The sequence below is a fragment of the Trifolium pratense genome, linkage group LG3 (assembly GCF_020283565.1).
Source record: "Trifolium pratense cultivar HEN17-A07 linkage group LG3, ARS_RC_1.1, whole genome shotgun sequence".
Lineage (NCBI taxonomy): Eukaryota > Viridiplantae > Streptophyta > Magnoliopsida > Fabales > Fabaceae > Trifolium > Trifolium pratense.
In genome coordinates, this window is record NC_060061.1 from 47,094,445 (window position 1) to 47,114,298 (window position 19,854).

At 31.1% G+C, this 19,854-nt stretch overlaps 1 protein-coding gene and 2 long non-coding RNA genes across 7 annotated transcripts; all 3 read right to left on the reverse strand.

Moving 5' to 3' along the window:
- Positions 1–6,440: 6,440 nt before the first annotated feature.
- On the reverse strand, positions 6,441–11,261 carry LOC123917206. Of its 2 annotated transcripts, none has more exons than XR_006812400.1 (4): positions 11,147–11,261; positions 8,321–9,426; positions 7,172–8,196; positions 6,441–6,664 (listed from the first exon to the last, which is right to left on the reverse strand). It is a non-coding gene; the product is annotated as an uncharacterized LOC123917206 (long non-coding RNA). The 2 variants fall into 2 exon arrangements; XR_006812401.1 differs by lacking the exon at positions 11,147–11,261 and adding an exon at positions 10,622–10,669.
- A 72-nt stretch (positions 11,262–11,333) lies between these two features.
- Positions 11,334–12,484, reverse strand: LOC123917207. 2 transcript variants are annotated; one of them, XR_006812403.1, is made up of 4 exons: positions 12,240–12,484; positions 12,010–12,132; positions 11,887–11,910; positions 11,334–11,490 (listed from the first exon to the last, which is right to left on the reverse strand). It is a non-coding gene; the product is annotated as an uncharacterized LOC123917207 (long non-coding RNA). The 2 variants fall into 2 exon arrangements; XR_006812402.1 differs by lacking the exon at positions 11,334–11,490 and having other exon boundaries at positions 11,500–11,910.
- Positions 12,485–13,331: 847 nt separating this feature from the next.
- On the reverse strand, positions 13,332–17,484 carry LOC123917208 (trifunctional UDP-glucose 4,6-dehydratase/UDP-4-keto-6-deoxy-D-glucose 3,5-epimerase/UDP-4-keto-L-rhamnose-reductase RHM1-like). Of its 3 annotated transcripts, none has more exons than XM_045968874.1 (4): positions 17,390–17,465; positions 15,223–16,394; positions 14,459–14,808; positions 13,332–13,904 (listed from the first exon to the last, which is right to left on the reverse strand). In XM_045968874.1, exons 2-4 carry the CDS (start codon positions 16,382–16,384, stop codon positions 13,455–13,457), a joined length of 1,962 nt encoding a protein of 653 aa, XP_045824830.1. In that variant the 5' UTR covers positions 16,385–16,394; positions 17,390–17,465; the 3' UTR covers positions 13,332–13,454. The 3 variants fall into 3 exon arrangements, with proteins under 3 accessions (XP_045824830.1, XP_045824831.1, XP_045824832.1); XM_045968875.1 differs by having other exon boundaries at positions 15,223–16,386; positions 17,390–17,452; XM_045968876.1 differs by lacking the exon at positions 14,459–14,808 and having other exon boundaries at positions 14,873–16,394; positions 17,390–17,484.
- Between the last annotated feature and the right edge of the window lie 2,370 nt (positions 17,485–19,854).

Below are 19,854 nucleotides of genomic sequence, written 5' to 3' on the forward strand. Positions count from 1 at the left end.
TTTGACCAATTTTCAAATATTTTAGATGTTTAATTTCACTTATGCCCTTATTTATTATGGGAGATAATATTAAAATTAAGTAAGTTAGTTGAATCAAAAACAATTAAATAAGGGTATATATGGAATAAATTTAAGTTTATAGGAGTATTAAATGAAAATAACTATTTACAATGTATTTTCTTGCTCTGTGTGATTTTTTCAAAGTGTTTATTATAAAAAGGACCGGAGGAAGTACACAAGAAGGAAAACAGGTTACAAAGAACTCCAGATACACAACAAGCACTCACAGTGAGTTTGCAACACCAAACAAAGACAATAAGCAAAACCCCTAAGAACAGCCAGCGCAAAACCAGAAAGACAAAAGGCAGACAACTGTTAGTAATATATAGAGACTACTTGTTAGTAATATATGAAACTCAAAGTAATATCAATATTATAGAGACTACTATTAGTATAATTTTAGCAGCATGTTAATTATGTCTCACAATGATTAATTTTTTTTTCATGGCTGCATTGCTATATAAAAAATTGTCGAAGTTTTGTTGCATCTAATAAGGAAAGGATATAAGATCAATGGAACATCAGAACACGATTTGGATCCTCAGCTGCCATGTTCTATGATGCCATAGAAATCAGATTTTGGTGCATAGCATTAATCTTATATCAGATTTTTAATCTTATATCATGGCCATTTGATTAATCCAAGGGCTGTCATATTTGCAGCAGACATTGCAGTAGAGAACATGGCAGTCGAGGATCCAAATCGATCCGAACATCGTCTATGTGAGCCTAATGTTGGCCCACCACCAAGGTTTGTGGTTGCAAAATGTGACCAGAAATGTGCAGGTTCAAAATCTGGTTAACAATAGAACATGTGCATCAACCTGGCAAAGCAATTAATTATGTATGTCCTTGTCAATTACCTATGCCACAAGAAACATTAACTTCTTTTTCATTATTCTTGCATTGCAAATTTATGGATAGTGTATGGGGTTAAAAAGTAAAAAATGTAATTTTCTTCTAAAGAGTGACGAAAGTCACGCACACAAAATATTGAGAAGTAGTCCACAAATTCTAGCTCAACTAACAGAAATATCGAAATTGTTAGTGTCGGACATCCCGATCATTGCACTATATGTGTGTGAGTTTTCAAAAGATTTACCATTTCGTCTATCAATCATAAATTTAATTTTAGAGAAATATAAAGTTCTGAACTCAAGATATCTTATAAGAATAATTCCGATTTTTTTTTAAACAATAGGAATTCAACAAATATGTGATTCATCATTTCATCCTCTTTCTTCAAAAAATCATTTCATCATTTATTATTGAATTTTCTATTTTCTGGATTCCTCCTAACCTTTTGATCACTATTTAATTCTCTATTTATTTTCTTTTATAGTTGTAATTTGTCTTCTAGTCAATAAATTTTAATTGGAAGTTTGTTACATTTTCAATTCAATAATAACTTGTTGCATTTTCAATTCAATAATAAATAGTAGTACTGACTTCTGTTACTTTGATGCAATTGGTTACATTATATATCATGATGACTAATTTAGTGGCCATGCAGACATGATTCTTTTTCTTTGTTTGAAAATTTGATTTATAATGGCTTAGCTTTATTCCATGTTGCTTGTTGGCTTTGCATTCTCTTTATTTATAAGCTTGAGCTGTTTTGGTCAAAAGCTTGTTGGGCATGTACGAACTACGTATAAAAGAGATCGAGTTTCATTGAAATAGGCAATATATGTAAAAATTATTGTGAAATTATACTTTTTTCTCATTGGACATTTTTGGAGATGTGGAAAATTGGCCCTAGACTAGTGATTTCTAATCATGTACTATTAGAATATCTTTATTCTCTTCCACTTTGATGATATTTGATTTGATTGAAATTATAGTAATCTTTTTTTAACCAATATATATAGCGGGTAAGAATTTTAAACCAAAAAAAAAGCCTCTACGAATTATGATAAAAAGTTCAAAAGTATCCCATCCTAATTATCTACTAAATCTATCTTAGATGTATTATGTTCGAACAGTGTCTTCCCATCCTAATTTTTTAGGCAAAACAATATCCAATAAAAAACTTATTGGGAACTAATTGCTTCTTTTTGTTGTAATTCTTTTAGTGTATTTTGATGCAGTAGTTACATTTTTTAGAGGATTTAGAAATCTAAGCAATTCAAATAATTTAATGTGTTTGATAAAAATTACAGAAAATTTTGTTATGAACATTTTTTAGCCACTTTTATGAATTTGAAAAGTTGAGTTAAATTTAAAATTTGATAAGTAGGGATCAATTTGCAATTTTAAAGAAAAATTAGGGATAAATTTGCAATTTTTAAAAATTTATAGGGATTAATTTAATTTTTTTGAAACATCTTAGGTGTCATTTGAAATTCCATAGCTTGAACAAAACTTCATAAATTTCATCCAAATAAGAGAATTTAGATACAATAATTTGAACTCCGCCCCCTATCCAAACATACTCTTAGGATGTGAGTGGTACAACTTTGAAACAAAGAAAAAACCCATTAATTACTATTCTGATAAGTATTTATTCATCATTTAATTTTCTGAAAAATACTCTTCTAAAAAAAGTGAAAGGTTCATCCATTTTTTGGTCTACTCTCCTCTAATCATTTTCTTGTCCCATTTCTCTCACAATTATTGGGTACTTGGATAATTACTTAGTTAGCAAGAAACTAATCAAGGAAAAGAAAAACTTAATTAGTAAAGTGGTCCCTTAAAGACATTTTTTGTTTCACATAGGTCCCTTAAAGAAAAAAAGGTCCGAATAGGTCCCTTAAAGACATATCCGTTAATCAGTTTGGTCCTATTCGGACATTTTTTTAGGGACCAAACTGATTAACGGAAATGTCTTTAAGGTACCTATTCAGACATTTTTTCTTTTTCTTTAAGGACCTATTCAGACTTTTTTTTTCTTTAATGGACCAATCTGAAACCAAAAATATCTTTAAGTGACCATTTTACTACTTAAGCCAAAAGAAAATGTACCATTTTTTCTTTAAGGACCTATTCAGATTTTTTTTTTTTAATGGACCAATCTGAAACCAAAAATATCTTTAAAGTGACCATTCCAAAAGAAAATGTACCATACACTACACCGATCCCATTCTGTTACATACTAGATATCCGACCCGTGCAACGCACGGGCAAGTATTTGTTATATATTTTAATTGTTAGTACCATGATAAATAATTAGGTATAATATTAAGATATCAAACATTGACCTACAAATAATCGAATAATACGAAATAGTACAATAATAATGACTTAGGTCAATTAATAATACAACACATGATTTTTAAAGTAGAATTTGAAACTCATACTAATCAAAATATAATAAAACAACACATGGTTCAAACCATAATAAAACATCACATGGTTCTTAAAACATCAGCTAAACTAAACAAATGATAAATAGAGTTAATCATGTTGGTCGATGATTCCAACATTCAAAATTTCTGGTGGATCTAAAAGAGTAATCCTAAGCCTGGAACCAATGTTGATATTAGCTTGTTTGATAAATGCAATCCACCCTTGACTTATATACTTCTCATTCATATTCCTTTGTGATGTATGAATCATGCAATTCACAGAAATGTTTGAGTTATCCAAAATCAGAAGAATCTCTCGTTGCTGAGGTAGCAAATAGTTAGACACGATAGTTCGGGGGAAATGCTGTCAAGTTGAATAATATAATAAAGGCTACATAAAATCATACAACTCCAGTGCATTTTTTAGATATATAAAATTTGAAAATTAATATTAAATTTAATGGATAAACAAAATGGATACACAAATCATAGAACTTATAATAAAGGCTACATAAAATCTTACGGTCCCCGTGCGTTTTTGAGAGATACGAAATTTGAAATTTATTTATGGTAAAAGATATATCATATTACACGGTTACATTATGAAATTATAAATTCAATTAAAAAATTAATGTAATCTTGAATGGATAGACAAAATGGATGCACAATACATAGAGCGTATGATAAAGTCTACAAAAAATCATACAGTCCCCGTGCATTTTTGAGAGATACGAAATTTGAAATTTATTTATGGTAAAAGATATATCATATTACACGGTTACATTATGAAATTATAAATTCAATTAAAAATTAATGTAATCTTGAATGGATAGACAAAATGGATGCACAAAACATAGAGCGTATGATAAAGTCTACATAAAATCATACAGTCCCCGTGCCTTTTTGAGAGATACCAAATTTGAAATTTATTTATGGTAAAAGATATATCATATTACACGGTACCATTGTGAAATTATAAATTCAATTAAAAAATTAATGTAATCTTGAATGGATAGACAAAATGGATGCACAAAACATAGAGCGTATGATAAAGTCTACATAAAATCATACGGTCCCCGTCCCTTTTTGAAAGATATGAAATTTGAAATTTATTTATGGTAAAAGATATATCATATTACACGGTACCATTATGAAATTATAAATTTAATTAAAAAATTAATGTAATCTTGAATGGATAGACAAAATGGATGCACAAAACATAGAGCGTATGATAAAGTCTACATAAAATCATACAGTCCCCGTGCATTTTTGAGAGATACCAAATTTGAAATTTATTTATGGTAAAAGATATATCATATTACACGGTTACATTATGAAATTATAAATTCAATTAAAAAATTAATTTAATCTTGAATAGATAGACAAAATGGATACACAAAACATAGAGCTTATAATAAAGTCTACATAAAATCATACAGTCCCCGTGCATTTTCGAGAGATACGAAATTTGAAATTTATTTATGGTAAAAGATATATCATATTACACGGTACCATTATGAAATTATAAATTCAATTAAAAAATTAATGTAATCTTGAATGGATAGACAAAATGGATACACAAAACATAGAGCTTATAATTAATAAAGTCTACATAAAATCATACAGTCCCCGTGCATTTTCGAGAGATACGAAATTTGAAATTTATTTATGGTAAAAGATATATCATATTACACGGTACCATTATGAAATTATAAATTCAATTAAAAAATTAATGTAATCTTGAATTGATAGACAAAATGGATACACAAAACATATAGCTTATAATAAAGTCTACATAAAATCATGCAGTCCCCGTGCATTTTCGAGAGATACGAAATTTGAAATTTATTTATGGTAAAAGATATATCATATTACACGGTACCATTATGAAATTATAAATTCAATTAAAAAATTAATGTAATCTTGAATTGATAGACAAAAATGGATACACAAAACATAAAGCGTGTAATAAAGTCTACATAAAATCATACAGTCCCCGTGCATTTTTGAGAGATACGAAATTTGAAATTTATTTATGGTAAAAGATATATCATATTACACGGTACCATTATGAAATTATAAATTCAATTAAAAAACTAATGTAATCTTGAATGGATAGACAAAATGGATACACAAAACATAAAGCGTATAATAAAGTCTACATAAAATCATACAGTCCCCGTGCATTTTTGAGAGATACGAAATTTGAAATTTATTTATGGTAAAAGATATATCATATTACACGGTTACATTATGAAATTATAAATTCAATTAAAAAATTAATGTAATGTTTCTTAAAAAAAAAAATTAATGTAATCTTGAATGGATAGACAAAATAGATACACAAAACATAGAGTGTATGATAAAGTCTACATAAAATCATACAGTCCCCGTGAATTTTTTAGAGATACGAAATTTGAAATTTATTTATGGCAAAATTTATTTATTTTTCAGATAGAGCGTATAATAAAGGCTACATAAAATCTTACAGTCCCCGTGTGTTTTTTAGAGATATAAAATTTGAAAATTAATATTAAATTTGATGGATAAACAAAATGGATATACAAAATATAGAGCGTATAATAAAGACTACATAAAATCTTACCGTCCACATGTGTTTTTTAGAGATATAAAATTTGAAAATTAATATTAAATTTAATGGATAAACAAAATGGATACACAAAACATAGAGCGTATAATAAAGTCTACATAAAATATTACAGTCCCCATGCGTTTTTTAGAGATATGAAATTTGAAAATTAATATTAAATTCATATACATTGTGATTTGTGATCCAATGTGTTTCGCATAATTTGATGGTGAAATACTTATTCAAATTGAGATTTAAGACATTAGTTTTTAGTGCAACATTGTTTTTCATGTTTATTATTACATTGATAATCTCTTAATCTATGTCAAGTTTCCTTATGTTTTCGTCCTCTTGCTTTTCTTTAACTGTATCATTATAGGTATGTTATTTAATGAGAATTTGTTGTATGAGATGAAGTTGAGAACACATTGCAAAATAAAAAAGAGCAACATGTGTTCATACTTATGTAGTGGATATACTATAACATAGCAAACTTAATGTTATATTTTAATGTCATTTTTATTTTCATTCAAGAAATTTTTTCAAATTCCATTAAGAGAAAAACTCATGAACTAAAGAAAGTTAATACCATTACGGTAAACTTAAACTATATAAAACCCTTTTTAAACATTGTATTATCATGGATAAATCCTTTGGAAGTTAAAAACCCATTTTGCAACCCTATCGATATTTCGGCTCACAATCTCCTTTAGATGTAAAACCAAATCTGTAAAAAAATAAAAATAAAAATAGCGTTAGTAAATAATACACAATAAGAAAATACTTATATTATTGGAAAGAAACTATAAAGTTAAAGTGAAAGAATTCATCATTAACACTTTTGTCAAATAAGAGTGTCTAAGCTTAAAAAACTGAAGCACTATGGACTTAATAATTACCAACTATAGAGAATGCTACGACAAAAGATAACCAAACCATGTAGTTTGAAGAAGTGGGTCGTTCTAATTCTAATAAGTTATAAATATATAATAAGATATATATCTTAATAAAAACTATGCAGAAGACACTATAATGAGACAAATGTAGTTAAAATCTAAGGAATGCTTCGACAAAAGATAATCAAACCATGTAGTTTGAATACTTGAGCCATTCTTTTTTTTTGTTGTACATACACTTGAGTCTTTCTAATAAGATATGAATAACACGCTATAATGACACATTGACACACAAATCACAGAAGTAACAAAATTGAATTAAAAATAAGTCTACACACCTTTAACAACTTTCACTTTTAAGACCTATAATTCCTTCTACAAAATTGTTTCCATAGATTGGTATGATTTGGAATTCCTTCCCTTCAGCATCCATGAGTCAGACATTTATATCGGATTCAATTTGCGGTAAAAGTTAGTTGTTCTTATGCATTAAAGTATAATAGAATCCAAACCATGAGACCACAGGTACTGCCTATTGCCTACTACTCTTTGTTCCTTTTCAACGTGAATGTTTACACTATACCAATGAAATTTTTCGAGTTCCAATTTCCCTTACATGTACCACATGTAGTCTCTAACTTAAATATGCTAACTTGAAACAAAACATACTTAATCAAAAAATGAATGTGTTAAAAAAATGATTGGGAGAAGAATCCAGCAAACAAATTCAGAGTCAATAAAAAATGAAACACACCCAAATTAGTTAGAAGGTCAATGTGGTTTGTCCAAAAGAGCAAACACATAAACATTCTTACTAAAAAGTTCGAACAAAGTAACAAAAAATTAAATCATAGTCAAAGAGTGAAGACACTTACTTGTTTATAGAACTTGAAAAATGTAGAGTGTGTAGAATTCGATTTAAATCCTCCTATAATGCACTTACTTCATCTACATATATTTCTCACAGGTCTTTAAGATATAAATACTTGAGGAATAATGCACATGCTTAAAACAATGCTTCAAAAGTAAAAGTATCAAATAATATGAAGTTAAGTCTTGAAAATCATTTACTAATGGCCTTTACAGGTGCTTATGAATTGGAACAGATAGAGGATAAGCCAATCTCTTGAACGTAATGAACACAGAGCATAAATCATCCATTGCTTTGAGTCACTTAAAACAAATTCTCAAAACAAAAAGTATCACACTATAAGTGATCCACTTATATTTGCAAAACAAAAAGTAGCACCAATATAAGTTGAAGTTCAGTTTTACTACCAGCATTATTAACTAATCAAAGGGAAAGCTTACCTCTGTAAAATGCATACTATCAACTCATTTGTGCATGCATGAATGGCTAGATCTGAAACCAAAAAAAGATGTCATTAGAAACCTGATGAATAGTAAATAAGATTCACAATAAAGAAAATAACCTTTCATAATAAAAAACAATAGTAATCATAAGATAAAATGAATCTCAATTCTACCTTGATGTTTATGATTTGCTCTTTATATACCACTCCTCTTGTAGGTGACAAAATATCAATATCCTATTCCAAGTTGAAGTTTTTACATGGTTCCACACGTTTAACACAATTAGGTATTATACATTTTAAGTTAAAAAAACTCCTGCAATTAAAATTTTGATATTCAAAAAATAAACCTTAAAAAATGTATAGGAAAAAGAACCAATCAAATAGAAGCATATTTCGTCCCTTTTCAATAGAGTGGTCATACCACTCTAAATCATGGCAAATTCTTTACAAAAGAGAGATTATACCACTCTCAATCAAATAGAAGCACATTTTATTCCTTTTTAATAAGCCTTACATCAAATAAATGGCAGTAGAGTAAGAAGCAACATCACCATAGATTGAACAAAAATATAATAGATCTGAAATCCGAAAATGAATTGAAAATAAATCTGGAATCCAAAAACTAAAATGGATCTGAAGTGCTTACCTTCGCTGCAGTCGTGTGCTCTGCTTCATCGATCTCTGTCGTCGCTAGGTTTGTGAACTTGGACAAACAATAACAGAGAAATCAAGGAATCAAAGAACCGCATAATGAGGAGTTTTCAAATACAATCAAGCTATGTACCTCACCATCAAGGAATGACAATAATTCAAGGAATCAAAATAAAAGTAATTAAAAATATCAAACTATAATTGATCCACTTATAAAGGCATCACAAAAAATAGTCATAATAAGACACAATTAATAGTCGTTCAAAGTCCACAATGTATATTCAAAGGGAAAATAGTACTGACTAAGGATTATATTCATGAAGCTATCCCAAATTTTGTATGTAGAGGAAATGGAGGAAATTGAAGAAGAGAGAATGACAGATTGGAGGTAAGGGAATTTATGAATTTCAAAAGAAAGGTAGCAGAGAAAGAAAATGATAGAAGGAGCTTGCTTGCTTGCATTAGCACCAGTTCCTCTTCCACCTCCAACTCTCCTGCTAGTTCTGTCCTGCGAAGGCTCTGCCCAAGCCTCTTGGACCTTCTAGCTCCACTTCTCAACTCTAGCATCCTCTCCCCATTCAAATCATAGCCCACTTATAGCCCTCAAAAATAGCAAAAAAAAGTTTCTGCAACAAAAATAAGCAAAGCAAATAGACAAATGAGATAACAACATTCATCAAGAAACCTCCAAAATGAACTAAAGATATTATTTAGCTACATCTACGCATCACACTAAAAAGTCGTAAAATACATCTATGGCGCAACCCGCAGTTCGACATCAGATAAGAACATAATGATGCTTTCAGCAATATATAGTTATATAGTCAAAAAGAATGTACCTAAAAGCATACTGAGGAATCTGTCATGTTCTGCATTCCAAATTTAACACAAACTTGAAAGCATCGTTAAATTAGTCAAAGTTTGTAGAGAACAGTTTTGGTTTTTCACCAAAATGGAAGTTTTGTTGAAGATGGAGAGAAAGAAGACATCATCAAGGCAGAAAGGGTAGAGAAAGGTTCTTTCCTGTTTTTGATTTTTTAGTTTTTATTTTCTTTTTTTTGTCAGACTTTTATTTGGTGATTGTAGTGGATATATGCAAATATTTAGTTTCAAAATTTGTAAAACACATTCAATCAAACAAACTTTTTTTTTTGGGTCAATTATTCAATCAAACTAACTACTTATAAAAAAGTTTTTAGATTGAATTTGAAATTAAAATTTTGAAACAAAAAATCTTATTAAAGTAACGGTATATCAGTTTGGTTTTCTCCTCAATTAAAGTTTACAAATAACTAATAAAACAAATTAAAAATTATACAAATCTAAAACAAAAATCTGAAATTTAACAAAACAAATCAATCATGTTGCAGGGGAGAAAAAAATTCCACTAACAACTCCTAAAAAGTAGGGATTATTAGCTAAAAGATAGAAACAAGTCCTGATAAGTATGACAGCTAAGCAACAATATTTAAAAAAAAAAAATAGAAAGAGGCAAATAGAAAAATATGCTAATGCTAATCTAAAAATAGAAGAAAAACTTTTCATGTAGTCACAAATGAAAGAGGCAAATAGGAAAAAAAGTTTCATTTTTCAACCTGTGATACTTTATGGAACAATATATTTACCTAATGTAGTCATATGGATATAAATCATTATGCTTATGAAGATAAAAAAAAAGAATAAATTGTACATACTCAATTTGATTTAAAATGTAAAACTAAAATTAAATAGAAAAAAGACAAACTATAACCTGATTCAAAACCACGAAATATGTCCTCAATTTTATAATAAAAAACAACTTAACATGAAGATGTTCATTACCTTTAAAACACAACTCACTCAAATGATTTCACTTGTAAATAAAACTATTTGCAAACCAAGAAACCAAAAGTCACAAACTAAAACAAACCATGATATACAAAACATAAAACCATTTGCTCAAAATAGAAAACAAAAATAAATTAAAGAAATTAAAGAAAACCAAACAAATTAAAGAAAACCATTTGGGATCACAGTAGCATTTGGGATCATAATATATATGCAAATTAAAAAAAAATGAAGTTGAATCATAATCTTTGACTAAACCCTCAGACCACAGTAGCATTTGGGATTGAAACAACATTATATCTATATAAAAATTCTTATCAAAGAGAAAAACCTTCAAATGAAATACTCCAATAAAAACAATCAGGGGATTTTTAGCTTTGGATTAAGATAGTCTTTGCATACATGAAAGGAAGAAATCCAAATTTGAACATGCATTTAATTAGTCATGAAATCCAAAGCAAAACTATCAAACCAAAACACCATTAAAAAAAATAAAATAATCATTAACAATAATAATACCACTTGAACTGGTTCCTGCTATGTGTCCTTGCTAATGGCGGTTTCCATGGTGTGTCCTTATTGATGGCGGTTCCTTCCATTGCCACTTCAATTGATTTTCCTTGTATTCAAAATCACCTTTCTGTTGCCGGAAAAAAACAAAAAAAGAGAATTGAATAAAATTAGGGATTTCAGAAAAGAAAGAAATTGAAATATTGAAGGGGAAAGACATGAAATCCGAAAGAAAGGATTTGGGTGAGAAGAGGATCTAACCTGTAAAAATAAACAGAACATTAAACATTCACAATACAAATCAGATAATGAAATCAAACCAGGAAATATTGTTTGGAGAAGAGATTTGAAACCTATAGAAATATAAACACAAACAGAAGAAATATAAACTTGTAGAAATTATAATTAACAATAAATAAAAACTCAAACTTAGAATGTTAAATGACATATCACTTTCATCAACCACCAAACTATGAGTCGATATATGCACTAATAAAATATGATGTGAGTAAAAGGAAGAAGCAATATCAGAAGGAATACCACAAAGCCATCAATTTTCATATTGAGACATTTCCACAATCACTTTGAGTGCTCACTTTTACAATCAAAGCTATGTATCTCACCAACTCTCACTAAAGTAAGGAATTCAAAGAATGACAATAATTCTTTCTATCTAAATCAAACTAAAAGGAAGGAAAAAAAAACATTGAGAAAAGATGAAACAATCAATTAAAGTTCAGAAAACTTACTCGATCAAACCCCAATTTGTTAACCTGAACAAATAATAAAACATAAAAAATAAAAATAAAATAAATAACATAATATGTAATCAAATCGTGAAATAAGAAAGGGATTGAGAAGCAAGTTGAAACCTTTCTATCCGAGGAAGCTTTTCTACTTGCAAAGCTGAAGAAGCCACTTGACTGAAGAAGTAACAGATAACCCTACTGATAAAATTACCACCTGTCCAGCCATGTTTGTTCGTCAATATGAAACTGCATAAGATTCAAAATCAAATACATGAACAAATTAAAATCAGAAAGAAAAACAAAAATCCGAAAAGAAATGAAACTCTGCAAATATTGTCATGAAAGAACCTTACCTGAGCAAATTGATGCCTCTGCAATGGTGAGAGAAGTTGAAGGAAACTAAAAGAAGAATATGTGTGGAAGAGATGTCGAGACAAAGAAAGAAGAATAGGTGTGGGATTTGAATTTTGAAAAGATGAATAAATTTTGGTGGGACGGTGAAAGAAGTTGAATTTTTTCAATGATGAAAGTGACACAACACTGCTACTTTCTTGCTGCTTCAGAACAGATTTTGTTTTTTTGTCCATCCATGTGGGTTTATGGACTGGGCCTTGCATTTTCGACCCAGTTTTCTGGCCCTTTGATCATTTCTTCACACTTTTTTCCCTCCATCAACAATTTTGAAAACATTGCCTAAATTAGGAAAATTTTTTGTCTAAACATGAAAGCTCAGATCCTATGTGGACAACCTTAGAGGTTGACACCTGTTTTTTTTTGCTGATAGTTGATTTACACTTGTGTAGTTGTAGAGATATGAGAATGAGACAGCATGACAAACTTATAACAGAATTTCTAAAAGAAATACAAAGCAGAACAGTCTAAGCAGAATTTTGGTAAGGAAAATGCGGCATAAGCAGTGTGCGAATTCTGAATTGATGTGCTATTGTTATGAATACATCATAAAACAAAAAGTCTTATAGCCAATCAACTCTAGTTTGGCGCAAAACACCGAATGTAGGATTTTCTTTTTCGTAAGTCCTAACATCAGGAGTACAGTAGGTCCAAGACCACTTCGACCTAAACTTGTAAGAATATCTAGAGAAGTTCATTGGAGGCAAAACCCATTTGGGTTGGTGCATTGGTATTGACTTAGGACCTGAGAGTGTGCTCCTCTTGAGGTCTGAGGTTAGATTCTCTCTGGTACCAATTTAGGTGGACTAATTTAGCTTATTCAAAAAAAAAAAAAAAGACACCGCTAGTTGATGAAGAATCATAGCAGGTCCAAAGGATCTTTCTTATGATTCATGACAAGAAGATGCATATCGCGAACTTACAATGAATTTCAGTGTTGTCCAATTTGCCAATCTACTTCTTTAAGATTTGATATCATTTCAATATAGAAAAGCAGAAACAGAAATAAATATAGAAAAATTAGAATAAAAACATAAGAAACATTATTTAGCTTTTATTTCCCAAAAAAGAAAAATACAATAGAGTGACACATTAGGTTATAGCACCATCATGTATACATTTAATTATACATATATGGTTTATTACTCTAACTACTCTCAATAACCAAAGCTTTTATTTTTTGGTTCAAACACATATTTAATCAATGAGTCCTTAATAGACAACATTTCAGGAAATTCCTTCTTCAATTTTGATGCATCATCCATAAGGTTAATTCTTGGAGTAGGAAATTGAGCCTGTTCTTGAAGTGTAAAATTAATCCATTTAAAACTTGGATCAATATAATTCTTGTACATCTCAAGAATCTCATTGCATGTCACAATACCAGGATTTGTTAAGTTCCAAATTCCCTTTGAATTTCTTTTGGTCATTTCAATTGAAATAGGTAGAAGTTCATCCAAAACAGTTATGTTGTTTGGAATGTTGGCCACTTTGTCAGATTTTGTTATCTTTGTGATGAAGTTATGTGGATTGCTTAGATCAGATGATACTGGAAATTGAATTCTGAAACTGCATACATTTTCGTATTCCTTTAGAAACTCTTCCACCTGAAATTACATTGTGAATATAGACAAAGGTTAGTTGTAAAAAAAAATCATAAAACAAAATGAAACTTTTTAACGTGGTTTTAAATGGTGGTTGTGGTTGCAAAAGTGAGGGCAATCCTCACCTTACAAGCCGGTTTTGTAAGGATGAGTTACGCCAACACCCGATTCTAAGATGGTATCAGAGCCTCTCCAAGATCCGCAGGGCCACCTGTTATCAGGTTTCCGCTATCGAGTCACCCACCGTTTATATCCACGCACCAAGCCCAATAGTACTGGGCGTGAGGGGGTGTGTTAAGAAGTCCCACATCGGTTACGAGATGGCCTGGACATGTGTTTATAAAGTGAGGGCAATCCCCACCTTACAAGCCAGTTTTATAGGGTTGAGTTAGGCCAACTCTCAATTCTAAGAGTGGCAGCATTGCAAAACATTGAAGTCAAATACAGTTGTGAATTTGGCAGAATTATGGTCCGCCATCGTATTCTAAATATGCACTTGATGTGACCACAATTGTAGTTGCAAATCTTTATTTAAAACATTGTTTTTCAGAACGTACCTTTGCTTGAGTTCTAAAATAGAAAGACTCAGTAGAATTTGGTTTGTCTTCAAAACTACCACCACCAAAGGCATAATTAATCAAAGGAAGACCATGCTCTCTACATAAATCTGCCAATGTTAACACACCAACAACATCAGCGCGTATAGTTTGCGGTTTATGATCTTCAAACCATTTCAAATTCAATGCACCAGTAACACCAGATGCATTGAAAATGTGAGTTGGTTTAATAGTCTTAATATCAACCAAAAGTTCTGATCTATCATCCAAACATCCTTTACCATATTCAAATTCTATCCCTTGCTTCTCACAAATGTTTCCTAAAAGCCCCCCAATCCACCCTGCACCACCATATATCAAGAATTTCAATGACGAAGCAAATCTTTATTTAAAACATTGTTTTTCAGAACGTACCTTTGCTTGAGTTCTAAAATAGAAAGACTCAGTAGAATTTGGTTTGTCTTCAAAACTACCACCACCAAAGGCATAATTAATCAAAGGAAGACCATGCTCTCTACATAAATCTGCCAATGTTAACACACCAACAACATCAGCGCGTATAGTTTGCGGTTTATGATCTTCAAACCATTTCAAATTCAATGCACCAGTAACACCAGATGCATTGAAAATGTGAGTTGGTTTAATAGTCTTAATATCAACCAAAAGTTCTGATCTATCATCCAAACATCCTTTACCATATTCAAATTCTATCCCTTGCTTCTCACAAATGTTTCCTAAAAGCCCCCCAATCCACCCTGCACCACCATATATCAAGAATTTCAATGACGATGCTTTTCGCGATGATTGATCGTTGTTCCTTGTAGCCGAGGTAACAACTCTGTTCTCACCAGAATTGCTTGCATCTGAGTCATTACAGAATTTCTCAATTCCTTGCATTGCAAGCATTCTTGGATGAGGAAGTAAAGCACCAGAAACATCACCCCACCAATTAGAATTCTTAACATACCAATCCATTGTTTTTCTTAAACCCTCTTCCCAACTAGTTCTCTCAAACCATCCCAATTTCTTCAACTTTTCATCATCCAAAAAGTATCTTTGATCATTAAAAGGCCTATTATCAACAAACTTAACATGTTTATCAGAATCCAATGAGAAAAGCTTACATATATCCTTTGCAACATCAATCACTTTTCTCTCTTTCTTTGTACCAATGTTGTAAACATGTCCTACTTCACCTTTATGCAGAATAATCTCAAAAGCTTCAGCAACATCCTCACAATAGAGATAGCTTCTAACATTCGATCCATCGCCGTGAATCGGTAGAGTCTTCCCTTTCATGGCCAAAAGCAAAAACTTTGGAATCAATTTCTCAGGAAACTGATTTGGCCCATAAACATTATTCCCTCTAGTGGTTATAACTGGTAAACCATAGGATCTGCCATAAGCCATAACAAGCATTTCTGCACCGGCTTTTGTTGCAGAATAAGGGTTTGTTGGTAAAAGCTGAGAAGCTTCATGATTACCAACAATTGCATTTTCGTCCGTTTCACCATAAACTTCATCGGTGCTAACATGAATAAACCTCTTGACTTGATTTTTTGAGACTTTGCAAGCCTCTAAAAGTACATGAGTTCCATAAATGTTGTTTTTCGTGAACTCGAAACTATTACCAAAAGAGTTGTCAACATGAGTTTGAGCTGCAAAATGCATTATTGTATCAATAGATTCAGTTAATAGAATGTAGTTGACTAAGTCAGCACTTTCAATATCTCCTTTGATGAACTTGAAATTAGGAGATGAATTTGAGGGAATTAGATTCTTTAGATTTGAACAATAATCGAGCTTATCGAGAACAATGATTTTGTATGCAGGGTAGTTTTGGACTAGTTTGTTGCATACATGGGATGCTATGAACCCTGCTGCTCCTGTAATAAGAATGTTCTTTGGCTTGTAGTTGGTAGCCATTTCTGCACAACTTTGATTAATGTAATAGAAGTTAATTATTAGTAAGATGTAAATATCACAAGTTTTGCACATATATTGATTCATGTCATAGAAGAGTATACAAATATTTTAGCATTTTAATAAATAAACGACTTAAATCCAATTTTGTTTTCGTCTCATTGACGATTTTAGTCCCCCAATTTTAAAAGTGATAAACTACATTTTGAGGCTTAACTTTAACGGTATGATAAGCGAGATGCTTATGTGACAACTCAGTTGGTGACATGATAGTGTATAAGTCAATTCTGACTTAGCAACTAATTAAATATTGGGTATGTTAAACAAATGCACCGTGTGCACTTGTTAAGCATACTAAAAATAGAAATAAAACATAACGTTAATGTTGATAAAAACAACTTTTTACACTTTCAATGCATTGAATGCACGAGTTTCAAACAAAATTTTCTTTTTGGTATGCTTAATTAGTGCACCGGTTGCACTATTTAACAGTTTCCTTAAATATTTACTAGTAATGTAAACATTAATCTTTATCACATAAACAATTAAATTTGATATAAAATATTATCTATGTGGATTCTCGCTTAATAACTTGTTTCTAAATTCTATGTCATCAACTCATTTGTCACATATTATATTTGTAAAGAAAAAAAAACTCATTTGTCACATAAAAATCTCACTTGCCAAATCATAAAAAAAAAAAAAAAAACCCAAAAATGTAATTCTGAATGGTCAAAATTGTGAATTTTAATATTGGGACACCCAAATTGTAAATGAAGCAAAATAAGGGGATTACTAATTTTTTTTTGAATCAGGGGATTAATGAATTTAATCAAAAGATTGTGCCTACAAAATTCTAGAACTAGTAACAACATTTTTTTCTACTATAAAGTCTATATTTGATGCATGCATATATAGTTAGATGATCGATATAACTAGACAATCCCAAAATCTTGTATGACAGAAATTCAAAAATAACAAAAAATTGGAAACATAGAAATAACTTACATGATTTCCCTAGTCACAGAACAAAGGAGGAGAGGGAAGGAAATGCAATATAGTAATTTGAAGGATAAGATATGAGCAATTGTTGCAGCAGACTTCTATGTATATATACTATATACTATATATAATATATAAAGGTCATGCTAATCGGTGTCCCCGGGGCACTGGTTAAGGAAACCAAAAAAGGAAATTTTAAAATTGAAAATAACACTTTTTAAACTTTCGAGACGTTGACTGCACAAACTTTAATATGATATTACTATATTTGGTTCCTTAAACAATGCCCCGGGGGCACTGTTTAGCATTTTCCAATATATAATAATATAATTTCATCCCTCCTCATATAATAATTAATAATATTATAATATAATTTATAATAGTAGTCATAAAAAATAATAAGCTCCATTTTGATGTCTCTCATGGAACACGAGCTAATTTTTTATTCATGCCATACCTTTTTGGTCATTTACATGTACAAGGCACAAAATTTGTTTTGTGCCACGAGGATCACGATTTTGAAAGAAAATGACACGTATACTCTCAATTTTTCACAAAAATTTGTTAATATTATATATTTTGGAGGACAGAGAAAAAAGATTGGAGATTGATGTGTTATTTCAAGGCTATTAAGAATAGAGTCGTCGTAGAGAAGCATGGTTCAAATAATGGGAGTGACGCCCCAAATCCCAATCTTAGACCTCATCCAAAGGAGAGTATATCTCTGGAGAATAGTAAGCACCTCATTATAAATATTCGGTGGAGTGCCTTAATTCAGCTTATAAATTATAAGTAATACTTCATTTGACTCATATAATTAGATATTAACCCAAAAAAAAATATTGTAGATATGATTAGATCTGAACAAAATACTACGTCTGTCTGTGTAGCACATTTTTTCCAACAAAATATCATCAAATTTCAGATTAAAAACTTCATTGTCATGGTACATTTTTGCAAAAAAAATTAATTCTTGAATTCCATATCTAAAATAAAAACCACTCCTCAAATACTCTTTTCTCAAGACATTTTTGTAGTACAATTTTTTTTTTAAATGGCAAATATATATATAATAATAAATAAATAAAGAGAAGAAGAGTACTGTACAAAGCAAGAGTACTAAAAGTACACTAGCCAAAAAACAAACTAATAAAAGAAAAACCAAAGAAATCGAAGTGACCGAAAACAAACAAATTTATACAGTACCACCAACTGAAAGGAGAAAAAGAGGAAACCAACCTAAGACAAAGAAGCGTCCCACGATAGCATACTCAACCAAATCCCAAAATAGGCAGGTAAGTCAGCCTCACCATACCATATCGGGCCCAACACAAGAGAGGTTGCACCTCTCAATCATAAAAAGAACAAGAGTTAGTAAAGTTTTTTTCGTAGAAATCATTTTCAAGAGACGAGTTTCACCTTTTCCAACATCCTGTTGACCCCTGAAGACCCTCCGACAAAGATAATATCATTTTGAAATGTCCAGATAGATCATACAACAACATGCCACACTAAAGTTAACCTAAAGCGTATATGTTGCCCCATACAAGAACGACTCAAAAAGTTGCACAATTCCTTAAGGGGACCCAAACTCTCTCCAACCACCTAGATATAAGATAAGATACCGCCTACAGAACACACATGAAGTGACAAATGACCCCGCCAACACTCTTCTCTTAAGTAGATTTTGGTGTGTAGGCACTTTATCTCGAAGGAGCTGCAAGAAAAAGACTCTCACATTTGACGGGGCCCACAACTCTCATACGCTAGCTAAATGGGTGGAGCAAGGAACCAGATAAGTCCTATCAACCTCATTCTACCCTCAAGAACCAAGTACGCGTATTCTATTGAAAACAACCCACTTGGGTCATGCTTCCAACACCAGACATCATCGCTAACCGACATATGAGATTCCCGCAACAACATATATATCCTCATATCTGTAAGAATATTACATTTGAGGATATTGAGAGTCCTTTTCCATCTGAACACCCACTCCTACACACTCTCCACCCATCTTCCCATATCACCAACACTAACCAAACACCGATCCAAAGCTTGAAATAGAGGTCGGAAGCGAATTCGCAGAGGGACCCCTTCTAACCAAGGATCATACCAAAAAGATACGGATCTCTCATTTCCAACCCTCTTGGTCACCCATTTGAAAAACCAATCCGCTGGAGTGCCTGTTGTAGACCGTAAAAGAGATACATCGCCCCACCACAAGGACACCCTTCCTAAACTATTAGGGCGAGCAGGGCACAAGTAACCATACCGGCCTCGCCAAAAGAATGTTGCACCGAAGACACTGTCCTTCAAAAAGAACACTCTATCTCCACTTACCATGTAGCACAAGATTTACCAAACGAAGGTCTAGCACACCTCTCCCCACCAAGTAGCATAAGATTTAGGGAACATCCTTTGCATACCAACTATCATCAACCACACTTTAACTGGCAATTTCATAAAGG

Bases quoted from the DNA above. Each gene is read 5' to 3' on its own strand.
- LOC123917208 (XM_045968876.1), bottom strand. From the start codon at position 16,384: ATGGCTACCAACTACAAGCCAAAGAACATTCTTATTACAGGAGCAGCA. The intron at 13,905-14,872 runs GTACGTTCTGAA...ATGTAATTTCAG, and splicing joins ATTTTAGAACTCAAGCAAAG to GTGGAAGAGTTTCTAAAGGA.